The 26506-nt window shown below is 38.3% G+C and overlaps 1 protein-coding gene across 4 annotated transcripts in view; it reads right to left on the bottom strand.

Annotated features, from left to right (window-relative positions):
* The window catches only part of LOC121917250 (leukocyte surface antigen CD47-like), a 109925-nt gene that overhangs the window by 15872 nt on the left and 67547 nt on the right, over nucleotides 1-26506 (bottom strand). For 3 of the 4 annotated variants that reach the window (XM_042443021.1, XM_042443022.1, XM_042443020.1), the window contains exons 4-8: nucleotides 21795-21896; nucleotides 17298-17390; nucleotides 16161-16256; nucleotides 12770-12865; nucleotides 3678-3709 (exon numbers count right to left, since the gene is read on the bottom strand). In XM_042443021.1, the coding sequence (XP_042298955.1) occupies nucleotides 3678-3709; nucleotides 12770-12865; nucleotides 16161-16256; nucleotides 17298-17390; nucleotides 21795-21896 (419 nt within the window). The remainder of the gene's footprint in view (nucleotides 1-3677; nucleotides 3710-12769; nucleotides 12866-16160; nucleotides 16257-17297; nucleotides 17391-21794; nucleotides 21897-26506) is intronic. The other variant, XM_042443024.1, reaches the window with a different exon arrangement.

Raw genomic sequence — 26506 nt, 5'->3', positions numbered from 1 at the left:
ATAAGATTACCACCTTGGAAACCTTTAAGAAGGTTATTAAGATGGATCTCTTCTGGCAGGCCTTTCCAGACTAGACCACCTCCACCCTCTACCTCATTTCCATCCTATCTAGATCCCACTATAAACTTCCTACAAATCTCCTACCTAGTTTAAATGTTATTTTATACTATTGTTTTAATGTTCTTCTGGTTTAATCTCCTATTAGTATTACTATGTTTTTATACTCGGAGGGAGAGAGAGGGGTTTTTAGAATTTGTAACTGTATCTTGTTTGATTGGTGTAATCCGCTTGGATTCTGAATGATTAAGTGGAATATTAATATTAATATTAATATTAATCCTCATGGTCTTTTCTTTCTTTGTTTCTTTCACTTATATTCTGCTCTGTAGCTGAAAAGGTTTTCGGGGTGATTTAATTGTAAAGCACCATATATACTCGTGTACAAGTCAACCTCATGTATAAGTCAAGGGAAGGTTTCAGGGTCAAAATCCTGGATTTTCAAATGACCCGTGGATAATTATTATTTTATTATTATAGTTTATTTCTATAGCACTGTAAATGTACACAGCGCTGTACATACAAATGATCAAATCAATAAATAAAATAAATAAGTCAAGAGTAAAACCTAGGGGGCTATAAGGAAGCATGTCTCTCCTTCTCCTTCTCTGGACCTCTCCCAACTGATTCCCTGGTGCTGAAGGAGAGGTTTTAACACTGGACTGAGAAAGGAAGCAAGTGGATTTAATGGAGAGGTTTTTCCATAGGAAGCCAGGGCTTGCAAAAAGGACCAGAGAGGGAAAGAAGCAAGTGTTTTTGATATGGGGAGTTTTTCTGATAGGAAGCAAAGGCTTGCAAAACGGACCGGGGTGTGTGTGAGGAAATGGTGTTCAATGGAGATTGGGGCATCAGGCTTGCTTGCTTTAGGACCTTTCTCAGTACTAATGATGCACCCACATTTATATAAGTCTACCCAAAATTTTAGGGTCAATTTTGGGGCATAAATTTCTTGACTTAGAGTATATATGGTACAACTCCACATTAACTGAATTTGGCCCAAAATCAATTCATACATGGGCCGGTTGATTATACACATAAATATCTGTGTGTGAGGGTACAAGTAAGACTGCAGACATGAAACACCAAACAAAGGACCTTCTCAGTTTGTCTTTCACTGGGGAGGTCTCACACCTGTATTTTCTTTTTAGGTACTGGTGAATACTTTTTTAAAAATTCCCAAGGTGTTCCTCACCAGGATGTATTCTGATATTTCTTGGCTGCTTTTACTGCACCCTTTAACTACTGTTTTACAGCTGAGGATGTTTTATTACTGTATTTTACTGCTCAGGAAAAAAATGTAATTGAAGGATAGCATATAAATCTTTAAAATATAAGAAATCAGTTTAACACTAGCTAGAATCTCCCTCTTAAGAAGGCTTGAAAATAGAGTTTGAAAACTCGGTGCTGTTAACATAGATGCAGAGAAAACATGACTACACCATGGTTACAGCAAGTAGCCACAGAAAGGAGGAATTTACAAGGCTCCTGCTCCCAAACCCTTTTAGGAATCTAACATTTGATCTAAAAGATAGCACTACTGCCTCTTTTGCAATGTGACACATCCAGAACAGTATGGAGTTAAAGCCAAGGAGTTTACATGACAGACTAAAGACTGTCCCTCATTGACAGGAAACTGCCAAGAAAAAATGGTCAGAATTTTAAAAAGAATAGCAGTTAGAATGGAACATGCCTAGCAATTTTTTTCATACTGCCAGAGGAAAAAAGAAACTTCAAGTAGGGTCTCAGGTCTGACAGCTGAAGGAATATTAAAAACACCTATGCTTCGCTTCACTTTAGTTTCAAGTGTAGTTACAAAATGTGTACCAATGAATCCATCCTGGATTTATTGCTACACATGAGAGAACACACTGGCGGCCAGGAAAAAAAAACAAAACCCTGGTGCCTGGATGCCAAATACAAAAAGTGGAGATGGCAGATTAAAATCTGGATGAGAGCACGTCAAATTGTAAATGGATCATATATATATCACCCCCAATGTATCAGCACGTGAGGGAGAAAGGTAGATGTGAATGCCTGCCTTCATTTATCTTCACCAATACAACAGGGGATTGTTGGTGATACACAAAACATTTAATTATGTGACTATCACCTACTGCCCAAAGTGGAACATTAAATAAATTGTCTACCCTATTGCATGGTTGAGGGAAAGGAAACTTAGCAACTATCTTTCAGTTACAAGGAGCTGATCTAAATTTCTTTAAATATTGAGGAGGCATAGACGAGAAAAGCAACTAAGATATGGCCTCCAGCCCGTATCTTTTTCATAAGCAGTAGGGTTTACTAGCGCCTTTTGTGCAAGTATGCATATACATATTTATTTATTTAATATTTTGCTTTTCTGCTGGGATGGGACTGGATACAATATTATACCCCTCTATTTCAACGAAAAAGTCTCCAGCAGGCAATGCAAGAGAGCAATTTTAGGCTGCATCCACACTGTAGAAATAATCTAGTTTGACACCGCTCTGGTGCCACAACAAACTACAGTTCCCAGAATTCCACAGCATGAAGCCATGGCAGTTAAAATGATGTCAAATTGTATTATCTCTGCAGTGTGGATGCAGCCTTGGTAAGAAATTTCCAATGACTGCACTGATTATCTAATATTTAGCAGAGGGAATGTGTTAAAACAAGTGAATTTGGACAGTATGACAAACCAGAATCAGTAAGAAATGGCAAGCTGGTACACACTGCCTAATCACTCCTGTTTGGCTCCTTGTGTGAATGTAGGCAGCTGAACAAAGCACGACTCTGGCTTGTTTGGAAAGAAAGAAATAATAATTCTTGCCCTGATGTCACCATAAACCGAGTCTACAATTTGTTAGCCACTTTTGCTTACAGGAGGAGCCAAGCTGGAGCAATAAACAGTAAGTTAGGATTCTCCAGTACTGTACACTGTCATAGAATCATAGAATCATAGAGTTGGAAGAGACCATTGTGTCAGTCCCTTGAAATCTGTTTAATAACTGAGTTATAAGTAATTCATCAACTGAACTATCTCTCATCCACCATGTCTCAACAATTTTCTTGTAATATCAGGGCTCATACCAGGGACGTAGCTAGGATTTTAGGAAGGGGGGGTCCAGACTAAGTGCCACCATTATAATGGGGCTTGAGTGCGGCGGCGCAGCAGCACACACCATTCATTTTTCTAATGGAAGGGGGGGGTCCGGACCCCCAGATCCCCCCCCCCCGGCCCCATCCCTGCTCATACCTATCGCCCAAAAATTTAAATGACATGGATTAACTTGATTTCATTTTTTTTTAGTCTAATAGTTATCCCCACCCATTCAGATGTGGTTTAATGGTTCCGATGGGTGATTGGTCATGCTGTAGGTCTATTTGTATTCTGTGGCAATTTCATATGGAATGAGGTAAGAAAGGTATTGCTGGAATATCTTCTTACAGAGTTGAAAGAATAATGAAGCAAATCAGGGTTGTATAGTTCCATCACTGGAAATATTCTACGTAGCCAATGAATGGCAGTATGGACTTTGCTTGCTACCAACCTGGTTCCAACCAGTCGGGAAAGGCTCAGCATCTCATTACATATCCCCTGAGCCATCTAGACACCCCAAATGCATTCATTTTAAGCTTACCCTTGGAGGCTGATGATCTTTCAAGCTGGAACCTAGGATTACAAGAAAAATATAGAATAGATTTTCTTGCTGGGTACACAAAGTAGATGAATCTAATCACCACCAAGTTACAAGATCAAGTAAGAGTTTCAGTTTTAGCATCTCATCTGAAGACCTTTTGGTCTATTTCCATCTTTAAAATTATTATATCATAACAACAGTCTGTATAAACCAGGAAACAAGAGGATGCTACAAACCGAACCAGTGTAAAAGTTTCACTGAAGTGAGATGGTCATTCAGGATGATGAAAAAAAGAAAAACAGTGCGTACTGACAAGTTACACTCTCAGAAACACCCTCCTGACTTTCAAGAACTAGTTACAGGCTCAGTGCTGCAAAGATTTCCCATCATTCCAGGACTACTTAAATAACAATTTGGTTAACCACCTTTCTACTGTATACTCTATGAAAAACAGATAAAATATATGATTAAGTAGATCACAGAGACAGTTTCCTGTGGATTTATCGTGTCTATGCTCTGAGTTCAACATCAAAATCTCTCTAATTTGCTGAGCTTGAAGAGATGGAAGATCCAAAGAAGTGGAACAATTGGACCAAGGGTGCAACCAACAACTGACCCTTATTGGAGAGAGCTTAAAAATGTATATTGGTCCTGGAATTACTGTTTATTTATTTTATTTATATTGTACTCACAGCAACTTTCAAGAACAAAACATGCATGTGTAAAAACATATATAGGTTCGCAATTGTTCTACTGGAATTAAATTGACCATAATAGTAATACTATGGATGAATTAAAAACAATGTAAAGCACATCCATTTCAAAATAAAAATAAAAGCAATGCAGCACATGGTTTCTGCCAGTGGAAGGATAACAGGAAGAATAACCTCCATAGGACAGGATTTCTGTGGAGTCTGGGAGAATTCACTGAGAAGGTCTCCTCTCATATCCAGACCAAATATGTCTATTAGCAGGGGCTGAGAAAGGACTGCCTGTGAGTTACATACAGCCCTCCAAAGTCACATATGAAGTCCCCAAGCCCCCCCCCCCCAGCACCCCAAAAAGATTTGGAGGGAGTTTTTTTAACAACTAAAACTGCCCAACTCATTTTATTTTCAAAAACTTTTTTAAAAAAAACTTCAAAAAAGTTTTTTGACTAACCCCCCCCCCCAGTTTTTAAAATATAAAACATGCCCCCATGGTCCCTAAAGGGTGAAGTGATTCAAGTTCCCATGGTGTGGCAATGTGTCTTCCAGTCCTCTCTCCCCCCCTCCCCCCAGGTCACCCACCTCTGTCTATGAAGGTGACAGTGCTAGCCATCCTGACCTGGGGCCAAAGTAGATAGCCTGGAAAGAGTGGCCTTTGGTCACTTTGGCTGCGATCAAGCCGTGTGGCCAGGAGTCGATCTGAAACAACTTCTTTTTAATCCAGCCCTCTGGACCGGAGTACGGCTTTGGCATGGCTTCTGGATGTGTGCCATCTAAGCGTCATGCCCCAAAATGGCCAGAAGCTGCTTTATGTGGCTCATATGTTTCAGGCCTTGGTGAGACATTTATTTCTTGTCTCAGGTAATGAAGATCTACCATGTCTTTTACTTCTTGCTCTTGGATTACTAGAAGTGAAGGGTGTAGTACTGTATGTGTGTGTGTAAGCGACTGAGTGAGAGAGATCAAATGGCAAGTTCAGTTATCCACCCATTACTTTTCACCCTAAAATTACATTTCCCTCTGGTGCAGTCAAAGCTTTGTAAAAAAGATTTTTTTCTTAACCTTCAGATGTGATTGCTCATTCACTCAAGCAAATCACCATGTAAATTACAGTTATCAAATGCTGTAAGTGAAGGTGTGAACCAGACTTTGGTAGTAACTGGTCACCAAATCCATTCACAATTGTCATCTCTAATTTCTTTCACTCTACTAGTTTAATTTTGTTTTAATATACTGCAAATGGTGTAAATTAAAAGCCTCGCTGGGCATTGCAATTCTATTTGTAACGATAAAATGGCATATAAATATTTTCAAGCTATCCAAAAATGGCCAGGTTTTAGCAGGCACAACATACAAAGGTAATAAATCTTTATATCAAGTCCCACCAACAGTATTTTTCTGTTCTAAGCAAGGCTAAATTTTGCTAGCGTCCCCTCACTCATACTAAACACTGATGCTTAAATGATAATAATGTGATTCCAAAATAGTTTAGAATAGATATGGCATTTATATCCAAAACATTTTGTAAATATGTGACTAAAACAGAAATACTACCAAGAATAATCTCAGATCACAGTCCCATAATGCTTTTGTTAAATCTAGGGAAAAGAGAATTTTCATGGAAAGTACAAGATTATCTGTTAATGGACGAGAGAATAGTTAAAAAAATAAAAGAAGAAATTAAACTATATTTTGAGGCCAACATAAATGAAGAAACCTCGATGGCAGTGGTATGGGATGCAGGGAAAGCCGTGTTAAGAGGACACTTAATCCAACAACAAGCAAGGTTAAGGAAGGAAAAAAAATAAAGGAAATAGAGCTAACAAACAAACTTAAGGACGCAGAAAAAAATTCAAGAAGCAGCCACAAGATATGAAGCTAAAATTAGAAATACAGTCAATTAAAAGACAAATAAACGATATGTTTACAGATGAAGTAATAAAGAACACAGAACATATGAAACACTATCACTTTGAGAACGCAAACAAGGTTGGAAAGTGGCTAGCGAATAAATTAAGAAAAGAAAAAGGAAGAAACACAATATTAAAACTAACATCAAATGGGAAAGAATATACAATTCAAAAAGAACTTTCAAAAATAATAACAGAATTTTATAAGAAATTATTTTCATCAGAATCAAAAACACAAATTAATAAATCTAAAATCAAAGAATTAATTGAAAAATGCCAAATAACAAAGATAACAAAGTCACAACTTGAAATGCTAGAATCCCCAATAACACTAGCAGAGGTAGACATGGCTATTACAAATTTAAAAGAGAATAAAGCGCCAGGACCGGATGGCTTTACAGCCAAATACTATAAGACATTTAAAGAGGAACTGGCAATTATGTTATACAGAACAATCAAACAAATAGAAGATGGAAACCTACCTCAAACATGGAGACAATCCTTAACAACATTAATTCCCAAAGAAGGTAAGAACATTCAAGACATAAATAATTATCGCCCTATCACTCTTCTTAACTTAGACTACAAAATTTATGCATCTATACTTGCGTCTAGATTAAAAAATGTATTAAAAGTATGGATAGGTAATGAGCAAGCAGGGTTCTTACCTGGCAGATATCTTAAGACAAACATTCGTATTCTATTGAATATGCTGGAATACCACGACATTTATAAAGAACGCAAATTAGGGATAATATTTTTAGACCTAGAAAAGGCCTTTGACAACATTAACTGGGAGTATATGTTATCTGTGATGGAAGAAGTTGGGATCAAAGGTAAATTCTTTAATAGGATAAGGAATATCTATAAAACTCAAACCACACAGATACTAATAAACGGGCAAAAAACACCATTTTGTAAAATCGACAAAGGTACTAGACAGGGGTGCCCCTTATCCCCCCTTCTTTTTATTATTGCAATAGAGGTATTAATTAAAAAAATCAAAAAAGATCCAACACTCAAAGTGCCAAAAATTAATATGCAGAGTTTTTATTTAAGGGCTTACGCCGATGATATCGTGGTATTTTTGGATGATCCAGTTAATAATATAACAAAGTTAGAAGAGATAATAGAACAATTTGGAAGTATTGCAGGAATAAAAATCAATAAAAAAAAGTGTGGTATAATAACGAAAAATTTATCTGCTAAAGAAATAACTGAGTTACAAGGCAGGACTGAAATCCAGATAACAGATAAAATAAAATATTTAGGAATAGAATTTTCAGGAAAAAACACTGATCTATACAAAAATAATTACGAGAAGACATGGAAAAATATAAAGACTGATTTAATAGAATGGAATAAAAAGCAACTCTCTCTTTTAGGCAGAGTAGCTACTATTCAAATGTCAGTCCTACCAAAAATGATATTTCTATTTCAGTCTTTACTGATATTCTTAAATAAAATGCAATTCAAAAGCTGGAATCAGGACTTATCTAAATTTATTTGGCAGGGCAAAAGACCCAGAATCAAATACAAGGTAATGCAAGATAAGAAACAAAAGGGCGGATTAGGACTACCCAATCTGGAGTTATATTACAAGGCCTGCGGGCTTTCTTGGATTAAGGATTGGATCCTACTTGAAAATAAAGAGATACTATCAGTGGAAGGCGCAGGAATAAAACATGGATGGCACATGTATTTAGGTTACAAAACACACAATGTTGAAAAGGAATTCAATCAACATGTAATAAGGAAGTCTCTGTATAAGATCTGGAATCAATATAGAAAAGTTTTTTACTCCAAAATACCTAGATGGATCTCTACACAAGAGGCGTTTCACAAAAATGAATATGCAGATAAAAACCAGTGGATTAACTATGCAGATGTACTAATTAAAACAAAAGGAGATCCTAAACTAAAATCTAGAGAACAGTTAAATCAAGAAGGAATAACAATTAGTTGGTTTCAATATATCCAAATGAAAAAAAGAATTTGAGAGAGACATGAAGGGAAAAGGAATAGACCCAGATTGGCAACCAGTGGATAAGATCTTATTAGGAAGTAATAAAGGGTTTATAAAAAAATGTATAAATATTTGTTAGAAGTAGAAATGGAGGAGGAAGTAATTAAGGAAAGCATGATAAAATGGATGGATAATATTGGCCACACAATTTCATTATCTAGTTGGGAACAATCTTGGACTCTGAATCAAAAATTTACTAAAGGCAACACACTGAAAGAAAACTATGTAAAAATATTGCACAGGTGGTACATAACTCCAGCTAGACTAGCGCGAATCAAAGCATCATACGATAACAAGTGCTGGAAATGCAAAGAGAAGGTAGGAACCTACTTCCATCTATGGTGGCAGTGTAAATATGTAAAGAAATATTGGATTATGATCCATAAAAAGATGCAAGAAGCGCTGATGTTAAGATTCCCTCTTTGTCCCGAATTATTTCTATTAAATATATTAGATACAATACAATTAAAATTATCAATGAATATAAAGAGTATTATATTATATATGGTAACAGCAGCACGTGTCTGTATAGCAAAAAAATGGAGATCTGGGACACTGCCATCATTAGAGGACTGGCTAAGTAGACTACATGATTATTATGTAATGGATAAAATGACAATGCTAGCAGCAAGCAGAACAATACAAGAACACGCTTCTAAATGGGAAAAGTTAGTTAAACTATGGTAACTTTACCAGAATGGAACTACAAGGGAGAACCGGAAACTGAATCTATCGGATTAAAAGAATATGTGATGAACATCAGATATTCACCAATGTATTGCATACGATAATGTATACTGTAAATACTTTCTTTCTCTTTATTATTATTATTTTCTCTCTGTTCTCTGACGATGTATATATATGAAAACTGCAATAAAAATTATAAAAAAAAAAAAACAAAATAGTTTAGAACCAAATGAAAACAAAGATTAGGTTTAATTTAGTATCATAGACTAGAATTTAAAAAGTAGTTAGAATAATAGAATCTCAGGAGATTTTCACATGAGGAAAAGTGATGGGAGCATAGTGGGATGCTCCGATCACAATCGCGCAAGAACACAAAGATTTTTAGACGTCACATGATGTCACAATAATCATGTCATTATCCTGCGAATAAAAAGGAATTCTAGCACCGCTTTTCATTCACAGAAAAGTCCCATCAATAAAAACCAGCACTAGATTTCCTTTTTATTTGCAGGATAATGACACGATTATCACAACATCATGCAACACTGTCTGAAAATCTTTGCGCAATTGTGTGATAGTGACAGGAGCTTCCTGCAATGCTCTTGTTACTTTTCCACAGTGAAAATCTCCACAGAGTTGGAAGAGACCTCAAGGGCCAACAGGTCCAACCCGCTGCCATACAGGAGTACACAATCAGAGCACCCCGACAAATGGCCATCCAGCCTCTGTTTAAAGACTTCCAAAGAAGGAGAGCCCACCACATTCTAAGGCAGCATATTTCACTTTTGAACAGCTCTTACTGTCAGGATGTTCCTCTTAATGTTTAATGAATCTCTTTTCCTGTAATCTGCATCCTTTGCTCCATGGCCTGTTCTCTGGAGCTGCAAAAAAGAAGCTTGGTCCATCTTCAGTATGACATCCCTTCAAATACTTAAACAGGGCTATCATATCACCTCTTAACCATCTCTCCTCCAGGCTAAACATACCCAGCTCCCTAAGCCACTCCTTATAGCGTATTGTTTCCAGACCTTTCACCATTTTGGTTGCCCTCCTCTGGACACGCTCCAGCTTCTCAACATCCTTTTTGAAATGTAGTGCCCAGAACTGAACGCAGTATTCCAGGTGAGGCCTGACCAAAGCAGAATAGAGTGGCACTATTACTTCTCTCAATCTAGACATTATACTTCTATTGATGCAGCCTAGAATTGCATTGGCATTTTTAGTTGTTGCATCACACTCTTGACTCATGTTCAACTTGTGGTCTACTAGGACTCGTAGACTCTTTCACATGTACTGTTGTCAAGCCAGGTGTCACTCATTCTATAACTGTGCATTTCATTTTTTCTCCCTACGTGTAGTACCTTACATTTTCCCCCTTCAGCCTTCTAATCTATTGAGGTCATTTTGAATTTTTATCCTGTCCTCTGGGTTGGAGTCATCTACAAATTTCATAAGCATGCCCACTACTCCTTCATCCAACTCACTGAGTTGTGTCTGTATGTGCCTTCAAGTCTCCTGTTAATTTACAGTGACCCCATGAATTTCATAGGGTATTCTTAGGCAGGAATATGAGGTGGTTTTGCCAGTTTCTTCCTCTGAAATAATAGGCTACAGCATCTGGTATTCATTGGCAGTTTCCGATCCAAGTACTAACCAGGGCTGACCCTGCTTAGCTTCCAAGATCAGCTGGAATCTGGTGTCTTTAGGGTATTTACAGTTAAATAAATTATTATAATAATTTGAATTTGGACAGACTGAAGACTACTGGAGAGCAGCTACATCCCAAGAATAGACAATACCTGTTAGAGAAGCTAAGGTAAATTCCTCTGTCCTATAATACTCTCTCTTGTTGGTAAATTCAGGTTATTCAAGAGTATTCTGCTAACATCTCATTAGCTGGATATTCTTTATTTGCATCTTCAAAATTTGGACTGATCTAAATCAGTGGGCATACTTTTAACCAGATAATTTGAAGGTGCACATGTCCTTAAACTCCATTGAAACCAATGGCATTTAAAAATCCTTCGTCGTTGTCCAGATTTGCAGCCATCAGCATTGCTTTTTGCTCTTAGCAGGACTGCAGAGGTGGTATATAACTCAGCACATTAATTTCCAACATTGAGTAATCTGCATATGAATGCTCAGTTCAGCACAGCTAGAATATCTTTGAGGGGGGGTAAAGCATCTTGTTGCCATTCAGGACATTTTTTGCAGACATTAGTGATGTTTGTCTTCATGTTTATTCTGTATTGTATTTGAGGTTTTACATTACAATTGCTAATTTCTGTTATGATGAACATGGTATAATGTATTATCTCCTGCTAACTAGAATACATTCACATGTTGTTTGATCTGTTCTTTTTTCCTTTCTAACTTTCAGCTTGTGGTTCTGCTTTATCCCCTATCCTACAATCAATACAGAATTAGAACAGAAGCCAAGCTTTTATTCTTCTCAACCATAACCTAATTCTTCCAGTTTTTCAGGAGACCAACCCTAATAATATATTCCATCATACTTTTCCATGTTATCAGAAAAGAAACCATCTAATAAACCTATACTACATGCGTACTTTCCATTCTAATGCTTCAAGAGCACCTTAGACAAGGAGTGATATGACTACAAATGTTAACAAGTTTGCTATTAACAAAAAGAAAATAAAAATAGCATGGGTACAGACCCCTCCCCACCTTCTGTGCAAAGTGAAGAACCAGTGTTCACAGCCATCCATGAACACATTCTATAGCAGCAATCTTCAGTATTTTTTTTAATGCAGAGCCCAAAACCTCAAGGTAGGACCCACTCATTAAGAGAAAGGTAAATGGACTTAACTTTTATAATACATATTTACACAGAGCAAGTTATATGGTTCATTGGTTTATTTTCAGTATGCAGTAAAACTATTAATTCAGCTAAGACCTCAAGGCCTACGAACAGTGTACAACTATATTATTAATAATACAGTGTTACATCTTATGTGCTCAGTAAATTCCTTTTTAGGGAATCTGCTTTTTCTTTTTGTTCACTTATTAAATTATATCTTTTGTAAAAAAAAAGAAAAGAAAAGAAATCTTAATTATGTAGGGGAACATTACATACACAGTAAAATTCGCATACGCAGTTTGCATATGAAAATCCAATGAAGTTTTTTTCGAACATACACAGGAAACAACTTCCCTGGAGCTCAGAGAAGATTTTACTCCACATAAGCCATGCATTTGATAGAAAAAGATTACTGGATATAAATGCTACATAAATGGATCATACACATTTCTTATATGCATGAAATAATACAGAATTCATGCCCTGTATCAGACCACCTACAATGTACTCAATAGATATTATCTCAGTGGACTAAACTCAGTGTACTATATAGCTGATCTTGTTCACAATTATAAACAACTAAATCTTCCCATTCTTTCTCTGCACATTTTGAACAAAATCAGGGGCTAAGGGCAGAAAGGGGGAAGTCTAGACTCCATGGCTCACATTGGAAAACTCCTGCAATGACTGTCCAATTCTTCAACGTCTACAGACAAAGCAAGCTAGGTGCACACACTCATTGGCAACTTCCTTCCTTCATGTGAACAATCTCAAATGTCCAAAACCTTTCTCTTATAGACCCCTTCCACCTCCCTACCTAAAAGCCCACTGGTCAAGCAATGCATCAGTACTCATCAAGAATATTCTCATCTGAACACTCAAGTAATGTTTGATTTTAAGGAAACGTTTTTCAGGTAGAATTTAAATAGAAATTTACTTACCACCAATAACAATGAGATAAATTAGGCCAATTGCTGCTACAATATCAATAATCGCTAAGCCTGCAATCATGACAGAACCTTGTTTTGGAGGGCATGCTGTTTGGGGAGGGAAAGATAAATTTAGGTTAACACCTTTTATTCTATTTCTCAAAGATAATTTTTGAAAGAATAGATCTGTACTTTCTAGATAAAAACATTCATAATGCAATTATTTCTCTAGCTATGGATAACTGTACACCGAGTTCCCAGACTACACAATTTTTACCTCAAGGTGTATACAGACATAAAAATGGAAGGTGCATAGCCATTTGGGAATTGCAGAATGCCCTTTATCACTTCCAAGCATGTATTCTAAGGACTGAGTAATTCCTCATATAGTAAATCTGTTTACATTCTTTGTTCTTGACTGTTACAAAAATGGTTTTCTGAACTACCATATATACTTGACTATAAGTCATCCTCATGTATACATTGAGGGCAGGTTTTGGGGGCAAAATTATGGATTTTGATATGACCCTTAGGTAAGTTGAGGGTAAAACTTAGGACATGCAACAAAGGGTCTAAATGATGAAGCAAAGGAAAACAATGCCAAAGAACCTACAAAATTATGGCACGCATAACTGTTTTGGATCACACTAAAGGCTGGATGGAAGAGAAAGTAGAGGGAGGTCAGTGCTTCCACGACAGATTGCACTCTTGCCTTTCACCAGGGGATGTTTTCCTTTTTAATAAGAGTTAAAGTATAGTATTTACATTGACCCATGGATAAGTCAGCCTAGGCTTTTGGGGTCAATTTTTAACTAACATTTCTAGATTTATACATCAGTACATACAGCACTAAAAATTGTGCAAAGTATATGTGGCCTCATTTAGATGCAATAAGCCACAGCTGATATTCTGCAGTCTGATATAGCTACAAGGGTGGAGCTCTGAACTCATAGCTACTTCTGGTGATGCCAGTCCCCCAAAATATATCTCTTAAGCTAGGCAGTGCCCCACCCAAAGGGATTCCTAGGTGCTTCAGATTGGGGCACTGGGAAATAATGACTGCAGGCACTCTCCCAGTCACGGAGCCTGCTGAGACGAACAGAAGAACTTCCCTGGACCAACCACAGCTGCTTGCCTAAGTGCATCCCACTAACACAACAGTCCTTCAGTTGTCATTTCCCAGCATCACAATCTGCAGTATCATGGAAACCCTTTGGTTGGAGTATTGTCTGGCTTAAGAAGCTGGTGTTTGGGGTCACATTACTTCATTAACCATCATAAAAGTGAATCCCAAAACTTAAAAGATCATCTGTCTGGCCAAGTTCAACTGTTATGATAACAAACCTGGGCAAGCCTGGGCTCACATACACCTCTTTCCCACTTCCTTCTCTGTGAAGAGATTAGCAGCACTCTTTTCCATTTTTGACTGACTCTTGATTCTGTCCGCTACAGTGTTAATGTCCAATTTTGTGTTATCTTTATTAAGGCATCAATCAAATCATCATTAATTTTACAACAAATACAGTTCCCAGAAAGTGTGAGGTAGCACTAATTGCACAAGTGTATATGTTCATTTATAGACATTATTGGATAGCAGAATATCTTTGTATTAGACCACCCACAATTGTGGGATATTCTTTTACTAGTCAGACTGACTTTATTAATCTCCAAATGCTTTTGAATATGTTAATGAAAACATAGGCATGTGGCATTTTCTAAGAGCTGGCACACAAGAAAATTTCAACACATATACTACTGCATAAGCAAAATACACAAGTTATTTTTCAGAAATAATCGGAGGAAGAGTGATTTGATTTCCATCTAAGAGGACATATTCAATTTAATACAGACAAGATTTAATTTTAAATTATGGTGGGTGGGTGCAGGATTCAAAAACACTGGATTACCACCACTACCACCCTGCAAGAGAGAGGAGAGTCAAGCATCTAGGAACCCTATTATATCAATAATCAATTATATCAAAATCATTTTAACAGTTAAAATCTGTCTAAATAACTTCTGCAGTCACTACAAACCATCAGTTTGATTAAAAAAAAACCTTCTAAAAAGCTTTCGTCAGTTTGAGGCTTTTTTGTTAAAATTTGCTTTATTGTTTAATTTTTTTCTCTATTAAGACTGCAACCACGTGTGTGTGTGCGTGTGTGTGTGTGTGTGCGCATATACAAACGTACATGTGATGTCTGTTTTAGGAAGACTGGACTAAAACTTGCACATTAGAAACAGAGCTTTCTCCTGATCTCACGTGACTTCAAAAAGACCTATGGAATCCACAGGAACCACTGCAGCCATGCGTTGGCTGCATCTTCTAAGAAAGATAAAAGGCCAGCTTGTCTAGCAATTAAAATAGAGCCAGACAGTCTCACCCTATTTACCAAACGCTGTAGCTTTACACACAAGGCAATAATTGTTCTCTTGCAACTAAATCCAATTAATACTATTTGGCTCTCAATTTAAAATAGCATTCCTTCTTTTATACATTTTATACATTTTTAGTTCACTTTTAAAAGCCTACAGTAAAGAAGATACTTTTGTTTTGTTTGTGTGTTTGTTTTAAGAGCCTTTACAGAGGCATCCTTTTCTAAACATAAAGCCAAATAGAAATTTTGTTGCATATATTCACTGCAAAGATATCTCCAAAAGAACACAACCTGTACAGATGCCCAGTATGCCATCAATACTGCAGGCTGCCCATTCTTAAAAAACAGCTTTTCTCTGTTTGTGGCATTTCTTACCACAAAAGTATTTCCCAGATTTTATCCTCCTTTGAAGTGAAACCTCTTCCAAATGCAGGCATTTCATATTGGTGGAAGAGTTATGTGTGAAAATATAAAAAGCTATTCAGTTTTCTCATCTGTTTCGCCAGAAACTGATTAAACACAAGTGCATGTCACTGTGCAGAGGTGGACTAAACATTCAGAGTAAAGATTAAAATAATTTCAAAAATCAAGTGTTTGAAAAATATGGTTTTGGTCTGGATGTCCAATGATCATGCTGGCTCAGAGAATTTGGACATTATAACCCTAACAAGTAACTTTTCCAAGCTCTGCAAAATAGCCAGCAGCAATTTTGGAAGCATCTTTAGGATGTGCAGTGCTACAGAGTTAATAATTTAAAAGCAAACCTATTTTAGGCCCAGCTCACAAGACTCAGGAATGTGAAGCAGAGCCATAATGATGAAAATGTAACACTACCTTCAGGCCAATGTTTGTTCATGGGATAAAACAATATTAAATGCACTCAAGGTTTCTCTTCTTTGAAAACCTTTATGGATTTCACAATGGGGAGAAGCTGTTTTGTAGGATACTTGTCAGTATGCTACCTGACACCTCTTGAAAATACAAGGGTAAGAAATGCAAGAAGTATTATAAAATATATTGCTTACCTAGCACACACAAAGCAAATCCAGCCACGGCAATTATGTATCCAATTGCTTTCAGGGCTACCAGAATAATTGCAAACAGAGGCTGCTTCTCAAAAACTAGGGAAACAATAATATATTATTGAGAAACGAATGGTGAAACCCAACAGACACATAAATGAAAACAAAACAAATGGGGATCTTTTAAAATACAATTTAAACTGGTAGAAATGTATGTCCTACATAGCATGTGAATCAGGCAAAAACAAGCCCAACTGCCAAATGAAAGTACTCCCGAAGGTAGAGTTTCTAATCTAACTTATTTTATTATACCAAAATAAGTACAATATGTTCAAACAGAAAGAATATATCAGAAGCATAGCCCAGTTCTATGAACCAACTCGATTTGCAGCACTCTGTGAGAACACAGGCTCAGTACAGACCGGCGCTTTGCACCGCCTGGGGCAGAAGGTAGGGCTCGGGAGACCAGAGCATTTGCACGCTCCCAAGCAGTACTACATGCCACCGACGGCATCTTGGCGCACCACCGTTTACACAGCACACGCGGCAGTAACGTCTGTGCAGAGCAGCACCCAAACAGCGTGGTGCCACATGGAGGTCATTGTTGCACATGAGCGTGCTAATGGCACCCCGCACACAGTGGAAAAAGAACCCGCCGGGAGCGGATTCTTTTTAAGCCTCACGGAGGCTGCAGCATTTGTCTGCTACAGTCTCCATCCAGGGCAGAAAGGAGCGGCGTCTGGCTGCCCCTTTCTTCCCATCTGTATCCCCCCTTAGTTATGTCACAGCTGAAACATGTCTTGGATTCAGACAACAATGCTTACTGCATCTTTCTGGCTCAGATTCTTGTCTGTGACAGCAGACAATAACAGATGATTCTTACCTTCCAGCCTCAAAATGGTTAAAGAAGAAAATAAACTCCTGACATGCTGGAACTCCCCCACACAGTGTCACAACTCAGGGACATGCCATGTTTCAATAACAGTAAGATTTTCCCAATAGCTGAGAATATTCTACAAACACCCCCCTCCCCCCACATTCCCTCACATCTAAAAGTTCCCTTCCCTTCTGCCCCCTTCTGTCTATCATAGCAGATTCTAGGAATAATTTTCCAAAGCCAGTAAATCAACAGATTCTCACCTGATGTGAACAGAAAGTAGAGAAGGGGCACTAAAATAAAAGCAGGCACTACAATTAAGGCAAGGCCAGTTCGTTGTGAAGATGAATATCCCTCTATAAAAGATCAATTAAAATAGGAGGAAAAAGCCATTAAACACAATACAAAGGAGCATTTTGAACCATATGACTAGCTATCTCCTACTTAAATTTGCATTTCAAAGTACAGATCTCTTCCTTTACAAAGAACCTTGCAACCTCTGGGGCTGCTTGTTTAGAGAACCAGGTAGAACATACTCAATCGTAAATACATAGATCGACCAACCAACATTTTGTCCATTTGATTTTTATGGTATGCCATAAATGAAGCAATATTAGTACTGGAAGGACTCAGGAAGAGAGCATTTAAATGGGACTACTGTATATATTCAACTGTAAGTCAACCTTGTGGATAAGTCAAGGGTCAGACTTAAGGAGGCAGCCCGGCTGGGAGAAGCAGCAGGGCGATCAATTGCCCTTCTCAGCCTGTCCCCAACTGGACTTTCACTGCAGAGGCAGCTCGGCTAGGGAGAAGCTTGGGACATACCGACCCGTGTATAAGTCAATCCAGTTTTTGGGGGTCAATTTTTGACCTAAATTTCTCGACTTATACACAAGTATATACGGTAATACAAACCTTATCCATCAAGATTATAATAGTTTCTATATACTAAAAGAAGCAGAAAATTATGAAAGTGACCTACTTAAATGTTCCCTGGGGGGAAACCAGCATGAGAAAAATTCAGATTTTCTGTTAAATGTTTACATAACATGAATTCATGCATTACATAGCCATCCAGTTTACTTAAGAATACAGAAGTAGCCATATCAAGCCTGCTAAATGAGTAAGAAAGAAACATAAATTTGAATCGCTACTCTTTGCTTCAATTATTTCAACTGAATGTTGGATTTCTATGCTAACAGTTCCAAACTTTACCTGCTACAGATTGCAGGCCACCTGGGCAAGGATCATGTCATCCCTCTTGCACTCCCTCATCACTCTTGCTTTTAAAAATTAACAGGAGGTAAAAAAGCTTTCATGGCCAAAGAAATAAAGAACCAGTCTTCAGCATAAGAGATCACATGATCAATGACCACTGGAATATGATCTCAAGGTGACATGTATTTTCTGAACAGTTCTTGTGCAGTATTTGCAGTGAATAATGTGTTGTTGTTTTTGTCTGTTTTTTTAAAACTAATAGTAGAAATATCTGCCACTGAATTGAAAGGGGCTAGGCACCAGGTTTGGGAGCAAGATACCTGAAAATAAAGAAAACGAAGAAGAGATGTGAATACTATTATCTAATTTGCTTTTCAGTGACAGACTGTAACCTCTTTTACAGGTCACTTAATTATCTGCCTGTTTTCAGCTGAAAGCAGCCCTTCAGTCACATTCATGTGTTTGGCCAAATTCACTTTTGCAACCACTTTTTGCAAGCCTCTATAAATGTGTGGTGGCTTGATTCAGCTTAGTGGGGCAGATATTGTGCATGCCCAATTATGATCCTTTGTCCTGTATATAACCTTCTGAAATGATTGTAGCACTCACTATCTTCCTTTCACTTTTCTTTTTCTTCCTGGTTTGCATGGAGAAACAAAGTAACAGAACAGAGAGACTATGAGCATATGTAAGTCAGAAATGAAAAAAAAAATGCCTTGAAACATCTGTTGAAATTTAGGAAGGGTTGTTCAGAAGTAACACTTATAATATAATCCTATATCTGAAGAGCTTAAAACGCTCAGTTTCAAGTAAGTGTTCTTGCTGCCAAGGAAAAAGGAATGGCGGGGGCATTTTTATCCTTGTGTCCATTGGAGCTGTCCCCCAATCAATACATTTAAATTGCACTTTATAGAATGATTTGCACCCACTGTAAGCAATGGGAAAGGATTTATTTAGATTACTTTCATAAATAGTCTAAATCCATTCCCATGTTGGCAACATGGGTAGGGACTAGAGAACTGTGAATTCACTTCTCTCTCTTTCTCCCATCACATCCTCCTTATGTCCTTCTTACTGAAACAGGTTGGGGAGGATGAAGACACTGTGGAAACTGATGTGGTGAGCAGGAGCAGATACCTAGGATCAGATCGTCCTGGTATCAAAGACCTTAAAGATGGATTTCTGCCCCTTTCTATTTACCAAAACCTGTACATTGTGCTGTTAGCAAATTACTCACTGTTCACAAGCTACCGTTTTTCTGAAAATGTGACAACTGTGCAGCTATTCCCCCCCCCCCCCCCACCCACACACACACACACAATTTTTTAATCCTAGGAAATATTTAAATATCTAATTTCTATCTCAGTAGCCTTGGCAGTCTATTAAAAATTTTCCATACCTACATTTTGTCCACATAAAATTTAAACAAAAGGGCATGCAGTTGAATTGCCCAAGGTGCCTATTATTATGTTAATTATTATTATATTTATCCATATCCTCCCTTTTCCCCTGTGTGGGACTAGAGGTAGTTTACAACCGTTAAAATACACATCACTAAAATTTTACTTCATGCTGAAGTTAAACATGTAAATAAACTATCAGTAAAATTAAAATCAATTAAAACCTAGCCATTAAAAATAAAACAGCTACAAATATTCCTCCAAAAATAATGTCAAGTAAAGTTTTGAATTTGTTTGGACTATGTTAGGTGTGTTTTCCTTCTTCCTAAACAAGCATTTCAGACATTTAGCTACTATATTTATATAGTAAATAAAATTAATACTCTGCAATTTTGTTTACTTCATAAAATTCAACCAAATGTGCTAAATGAAATCTCAACAGATTCAGGAAATTAGAATGTATACAACACTGCTCCTTGGTCCTGCATACAAATGCAAGCCCTCTGTAGATTACACATGCCCCTGTCACCACTACACAGGAAGTTTACAAGATACACACACACACACACACACACACACACACACACACACACACTATACATCCTTTGTAGTGGTGACAGGGGATTATATATATCCTGTGTATCCAACTGGCACAGAGGCACATAAGCTGTGTGTGTGTGTCTATATCTCATGTGCCTCCAATGTACAGTAGGGTCTTCAATCTATCTGCAGCTCTCTGAAATTCTTGGTGCCTGAAAAAAGGCATTTTTATCCTTGGGGCAATCCCCCATCGATACATTTGAATTTTACTTTATAGAATTATTTCCACCCACTGCAAGCAATGGGACAGGAATCAATGATACCAGTTTCATAGGCAGTCTAAATCCTTTTCCACATTGACAATATGGGTAGGGACTAAGAGAATTGTGGATCCACATCGTCCTCTCTCGCATCACATCTTCCACATGTATTTCTTATCTCTTGCAACAGTTTGGGGAGCTGGGGAGCTGGCATGTGCCTCCATTACAGTTGAGTCTAGCTTATAAGAATCGTTAATTCAGGAGAAATGGTCCATGCTACCCAGTAGCAGGTGTGGAAATGGAGAGACCCGTTGGGCTCTGACATCCATAGGATTGTATAAGCCAGTCAATGGAAGGTGAGAAGGTGGAGAGATCTATTGGCCCTGACTCCCACTTGGGTTCTATTAGTCAATGGGAGACAGGCAAGGTAAAAGAGGAAAGGCTTGGGGTGTGTGTGACAAGGAGACCGTCCTATAGTGCAAACAGGTTGGGGTTCGGAAAACAGGGTTAGCAATAGATGGAGTTGGAGAGGACTGTGGTTTTATATCTACCGTATAAACCTATTAAATCTATGTTTCTTTCTTTCTTTTTGCCACCCAAGGGGAGGTTTAAACAAGTTGAGCTTTCGTGTTATAACTACAGTTATCTTTTACCATGTAATTGTCCTTCCTTTCCTTTTCTTTAAAAAAAATAAAGACTTCACTTTTTAAATGCCTGATTTATTCCTCAAAGGAGAGTGGATAGGAAGCTCTGGTCACACGTCTCCATGACCGGGACTACTAGGAACTGTATAATTATTATTCTATGTTCCCAATAGGTATGGGGGAGGAGTGTTGAGCCTTTACACCCTCACACACCTGAGAGGGATTAAATCTCCAAAGAAGGGCTTGGTGGCATCACTAATGTACCACTGCACTGGGAAGAGGAGGCAAGTCTGGGTATATTTTGGCTGCATCCCAGTCTCCTATTTGCAACAGCCTCAACCCAATAGGATGCTCATGACAGAATTATAAGCCTCTCCCTCCTTCCACAGATTTCAATGCCAAAACTATGCTATGAAGGGTTTTCCAGTCCCACAGAGCAGGTTTGGAATGGACTTGCAAACTCCGACTTCCCATGCTGGACTCCATGCTTATGCGAGTGGGAGTTCAGTTTTGGAAACAGCCTATGTTTGAAAGCTGCTGGTTTTTCAGTTTCCATTTCAGAACAGACATTATCAGCTCTCTTGTCCTCATCCTAAGACCCTACCTGCTTCCTTGTCAAACTGAAACAATCAACCAAGTATTGGCCTGCTCATCACACAGAAATCTGCCCCTTACTTTGAGAAGTTAAGGCATCTTACCTGGAAGAAAAAGAACGATACCTATCACGGCAAGAAAGATGATTATTAGTCCTGCAAAAATTAAGCCAATCTTCTTAGAAAGTGTCATGTCAAACTTCATTGCTGCAGGAAAAACCAGAGTAAAACAACATTTTCAATACTATATACTTGAAGAACGCCACACCGCTTTTAAATGATGCCTGCTGGAAGCACATCAATAGAACATTAAGGCTGAATGTTTCTGTAAATGATCTGCGACAACACAGATTATAAATGAAATACACAAGAGTGGTTATGCTGCTGTCCTCTCATCACACATATCTGAGAACTGCATGATCAAAAATATCCATATACTCACAGAAAGGTACTAATGTTCATAGTGCCAATGACTGCACTGTCCCCAAGGCTTTTAAAATGAAAGCAAGACCAAAAATGAGAGACGTAAAACAGACAAGGACAAGGAAAATGGTAAATGAAATTCTAAAAGTCTGTGTACATAACACATTTTTAGATCTACGAGATCTGTTCAGCTTAAATCCAATTGCTAGTTCTAGCTAGAACAAACAGTGAAACACTTAATGAATGGTAAGTATACATTTGTGTAAATACCACTGATTCTGTAGGATTATTCTAGCTGAGGCTAGCAACAGGATCTTCTTTGTCATTCTCTCTCTCAGACACGCACACACACTTGAATTAATATTTATCAAAATCTGAATGCTCCCTGGCTGTGCTTCATCCTGAAAATGAACACAACAGGCTAGTACAATAACACCCAAAATCTACAAAACAGTGATACTTTTATTGGTCTTATTATCACTGTTTTGTGGATTTTGGATGATATTATACTTTGCTATATTGCCAACACGGCTACCCCAGATATGTTTCCTGAATAGAATAGAATGGAATAGAATCATAGTTAGAAGGAGCCTCATATACCATGGTGCCCAGCCCCCACCACCCAAAACACACTTAATGCAGGAAATCCACCTAGAACATCACCAGCAGGGAGCTATCTACCTCCCTTTTTTGAAGATGTCCAGGAAAAGAGACCCCACCACCTTTCTAGGTAACTAGTTCCATTGCCAAGCTGTCAAGAAGTTTCTTCTAATGTTCAAATAAAATATACTCTCCTGGGACAGTAGAGAACAAACTTGCACCCTCCTCTCTGAGACTGCCATTCAGATATTTAGAGTGCAAACATATTTTCTCTTCACCAGACTGAACATGTCCAACTTCTTCAACATTTCCTCATATTGTAGTGTTCTCCATGCCCCTTAACATGTTTGTTGCTTTTCTCTGAACCTGCTCTAATTTGTCCATTTCCTTCCTATAATGAGGTGCCCAGAACTTGAACATAGTACTCTACATGAGGCAGAATACTAGTGCATAATATAGTGGGACTATTACTTCCCTTGTCTTGGGAACTATGGTTCTATTAATGCAGACTAAAATATTATTTGCCTTTGTCACTACAGCATCACACTGCTCTGTCATATGTAACTTATAATCAATAACTCCAAGGTCCCTTTCACATGTACCACTGCTAAGCCATGTATCCTCTATCCTGTAGGTGTGCATTTGGTTTCTGTGATGTAAATCTAGAATTTTGTCTCTGCTTGATTACATGCTATTATTTTAATTCAATTTTTTAGATTATCATGGTACTTTTGAATTGTGTTCCTATCTTCCAATGTGTTAGCTATCCCTCCCAATTTTATATCATCTGCAAATCTGATAAGGATTCTCTCTACTCCATCATCTAAGTCAGTGATTCCCAAAGCGAGTGGTATGTCCTCCAAGGGGTGGTGGAAAGATCCGGGGGGTGAGGGGTGGGGGGTGGTGGCAGCTGGAGGCCTTCAGTCAAAGTATTGGTGTGCAAGACAGGGAGAAGCAGCAGCCTTTAGGGCCATGGTGGGGATGAAAGTTTCAAGAAATTTTCTTTCAGGGTTCCTTAAAGCCACCCACTGATCATTTTGTGTGATGCTGTTTACTGCTTTTTGCCTGCCCACATAAACTCAGTCCTTTACTTTAGCTGCATCTTTAGCTGCATCTTTAGCTGGTGGCGGTGGCAGTAGGGAAATTCTTGCAAGGCTTGGGTGCAGAACATTGCTTTCTATGACTTGGAGTGGTATCATTTTGGGACACACTGACTGGGTGGTGCAAGGGGTTAGAGCACATGGCAGTGTGGGAGAAGCAGCGGCCAAAAGGAGCTTTCAAATTAGGACCCTGTTTAAGCTTTGTGAGCTTTGCTGAGACTTGGCTGGCAGGTTGGAGCTGCTCTGCTGCTCCTGTTTTCTTTCATTGGACAGATTGAGAGAAGAGGTAAAAGAAGAAGTAATGTTTGTGGGCGAGGGGGACATTTGAAGTTGTGTGGGGAAGACATACTCTAGTGAAGGAGAGGGAGGAGTATCTGGGGTGGATTGTTGGAAAGAGCCCTTCCCCTTGGAGTGGCAGCTGTAGTTAAAATGTCTCCCCTTGCCTATTCAATCTAGGGCATGTGGCCTCTGTAACCCCACTACACACACACTGGCTTCACCCTTTCTGCCCCAACAAAGTAGGATTGAGAGTCCTTCCTTACCAGGGAGAAACTTCTCCCTTTGCACCTGGCCACTGAGCAGCAGGATGAGCAGCAACCGAGAGCCTCTTGCCTGCACTGGCCTTTGCTGGAGGGGTGGTATGGGTGAGAGGTTTCTTGGATGCTGTTCATTCAGCTGCAAAGTTGCTGCTCCCAGGGTGACCAAGGGGCAAAGTGACTGAGACTGGTTTTTTGAATTTACAGTAGAACAGCAAACCTAATCTCAATACATATGGGGGGAGGCATTAGGGTCATCACTCAAAATGAAACAGAGTGTAGCTGGAAAAGGTTTGAGGACTACAGATCTAAGCCACTGATTTTTAAAGAAGTAGTGCAATTCTCTTAAAAAAAAAAAAGTATATATGTGCCTTCACTTTTCACTGACATTTACCAAATAGCATCTATGGCTGCATCTATACTGTAGACCTAATAGTCTGACACCACTTTAATGCCATGGTTCCACAGTACATTATCCTGGGATTTGTAGTTTTTTGAAGCATGAGCATCATTTCACAGAGAAAGCTAAAGACCTTGTAAAACTACAAATCCCAGGATTCATAGGATGGCACTACAGCACTTAAAGTGGTGTCAAACTGCATTATTTCTACATTGTAGATACATCCTACGATGGCAATGACAGGATACATTCCCAACCATACACATTGTGCTGATGGCTTTATTACGTCAGCCAAAAAGGCACAGAATGTATTGTGCTAGCTTTTGAAGCTCACAAGCTTCTTCATCTAGGCAATTAATGATTTAAAAATAAGAGTTTGGCAAAGGATAAATGCTTATTCACTTTACTCCACAAATATTCATATACCAGAGAAGTTTAAAATCACTATTTTTCAAAGGGATACATCCCTTATTTAAAGAACAATTTATTTGTTTGTCTGTTTGTTTGTTTATTACATTTGTGTTCTATCTATAGGGCACTCGAGATGGCTATCAACAAAATTTAAATAAAAACAAATATAATTTTAAAATTTAAAACTATTTTAAAATACATCATTAAAAAGAAACAATACCTCCTTTTTAGCTATAATACATCTTAGACGGTGAAAGGACTGTAATTACAAAAGGCCAGCTGGGAGGTGGTCAGCCTAACCTCCCTTGGCAAACAATTCCACAGTCTGGGATTACTGAGAAGGTTACCTAATGTGCTTCCAAAGAGGGAAGGACTAAGAGAAAAGCCTTTCTCAAAGATCTTAAAAATCTGGGCAGGCCATAAAGGAGAATACATGGGATACCATGGTCCCAAGCCATACAGACATGTACTGAGGAATTTACCTGACATTAACAGGGTTAATGCTAAACATTTGAATGAAACAAAAGATTAACACAGTTTTACCATGCAAAATTGACTGAAAACAGTGGTTTTCTGAAAACCCACACGTTTCCTGATCAGTTCTGTACTTGCATAAACATGGCTGGGACATCACGCTAAGTCTATATAGTTGTCAAAATCAATTCATACATTTGTATTTTAGAGCCAAATGTGAATTCTAAAGCCAAAAATCCCAAATTCCAAAGTGTCAGTTCAGGAGGTAACCAAAATAATTGATAGGGAATAACTCAGGCTTTACCATGGTCTTTCTCTGAGGCCCATTAGATAATAAACCAAACTGGATGTCTCTGTAGTTCTATGTGGAAATTTGCATAATATGACAATAGTTTTAATGATGGTATACATAATCAGCAACTTGAACAGTGCTTGGAAACTGTACCAAACTCGGAAGCTACAGTTGGTTCAGAATATGGCAGCAAGACTGGTCACTGGCAGCTCCAGGGCCAGCCACATAACACCTATATTGAAAGATCTGCATTGGCTGCCAATCCACTTCCGGGCACAATACAAGGTGTTGGTTGTTACCTATAAAGCCCTAAATGGCTTGGCCCCAGAGTACTTGGAGGACCGCCTCTCCCCATATAATCCGCCCCGCACTCTAAGGTCGGGTGGGAGACAACTTTTGAGAGTTCCTAAGGTGAAATATACAGCGTCTGCGCATAGGGCTTTTTCTGTTTTGGCCCCGCGGACTTGGAACTCTCTCCCTGACGAGCTCTGCTCGGCCCCCTCCCTCGAGTCTTTTAAGAAAAATCTCAAGACTTACCTCTTCCGCCAAGCTTTCCCCCACATGTCCTAATCACTATTTTT

This window comes from Sceloporus undulatus, unplaced genomic scaffold (genome assembly GCF_019175285.1).
Source record: "Sceloporus undulatus isolate JIND9_A2432 ecotype Alabama unplaced genomic scaffold, SceUnd_v1.1 scaffold_13, whole genome shotgun sequence".
NCBI classification, from domain to species: Eukaryota; Metazoa; Chordata; class Lepidosauria; order Squamata; family Phrynosomatidae; genus Sceloporus; species Sceloporus undulatus.
This window is presented reverse-complemented; position numbering and strand designations above follow the sequence as displayed.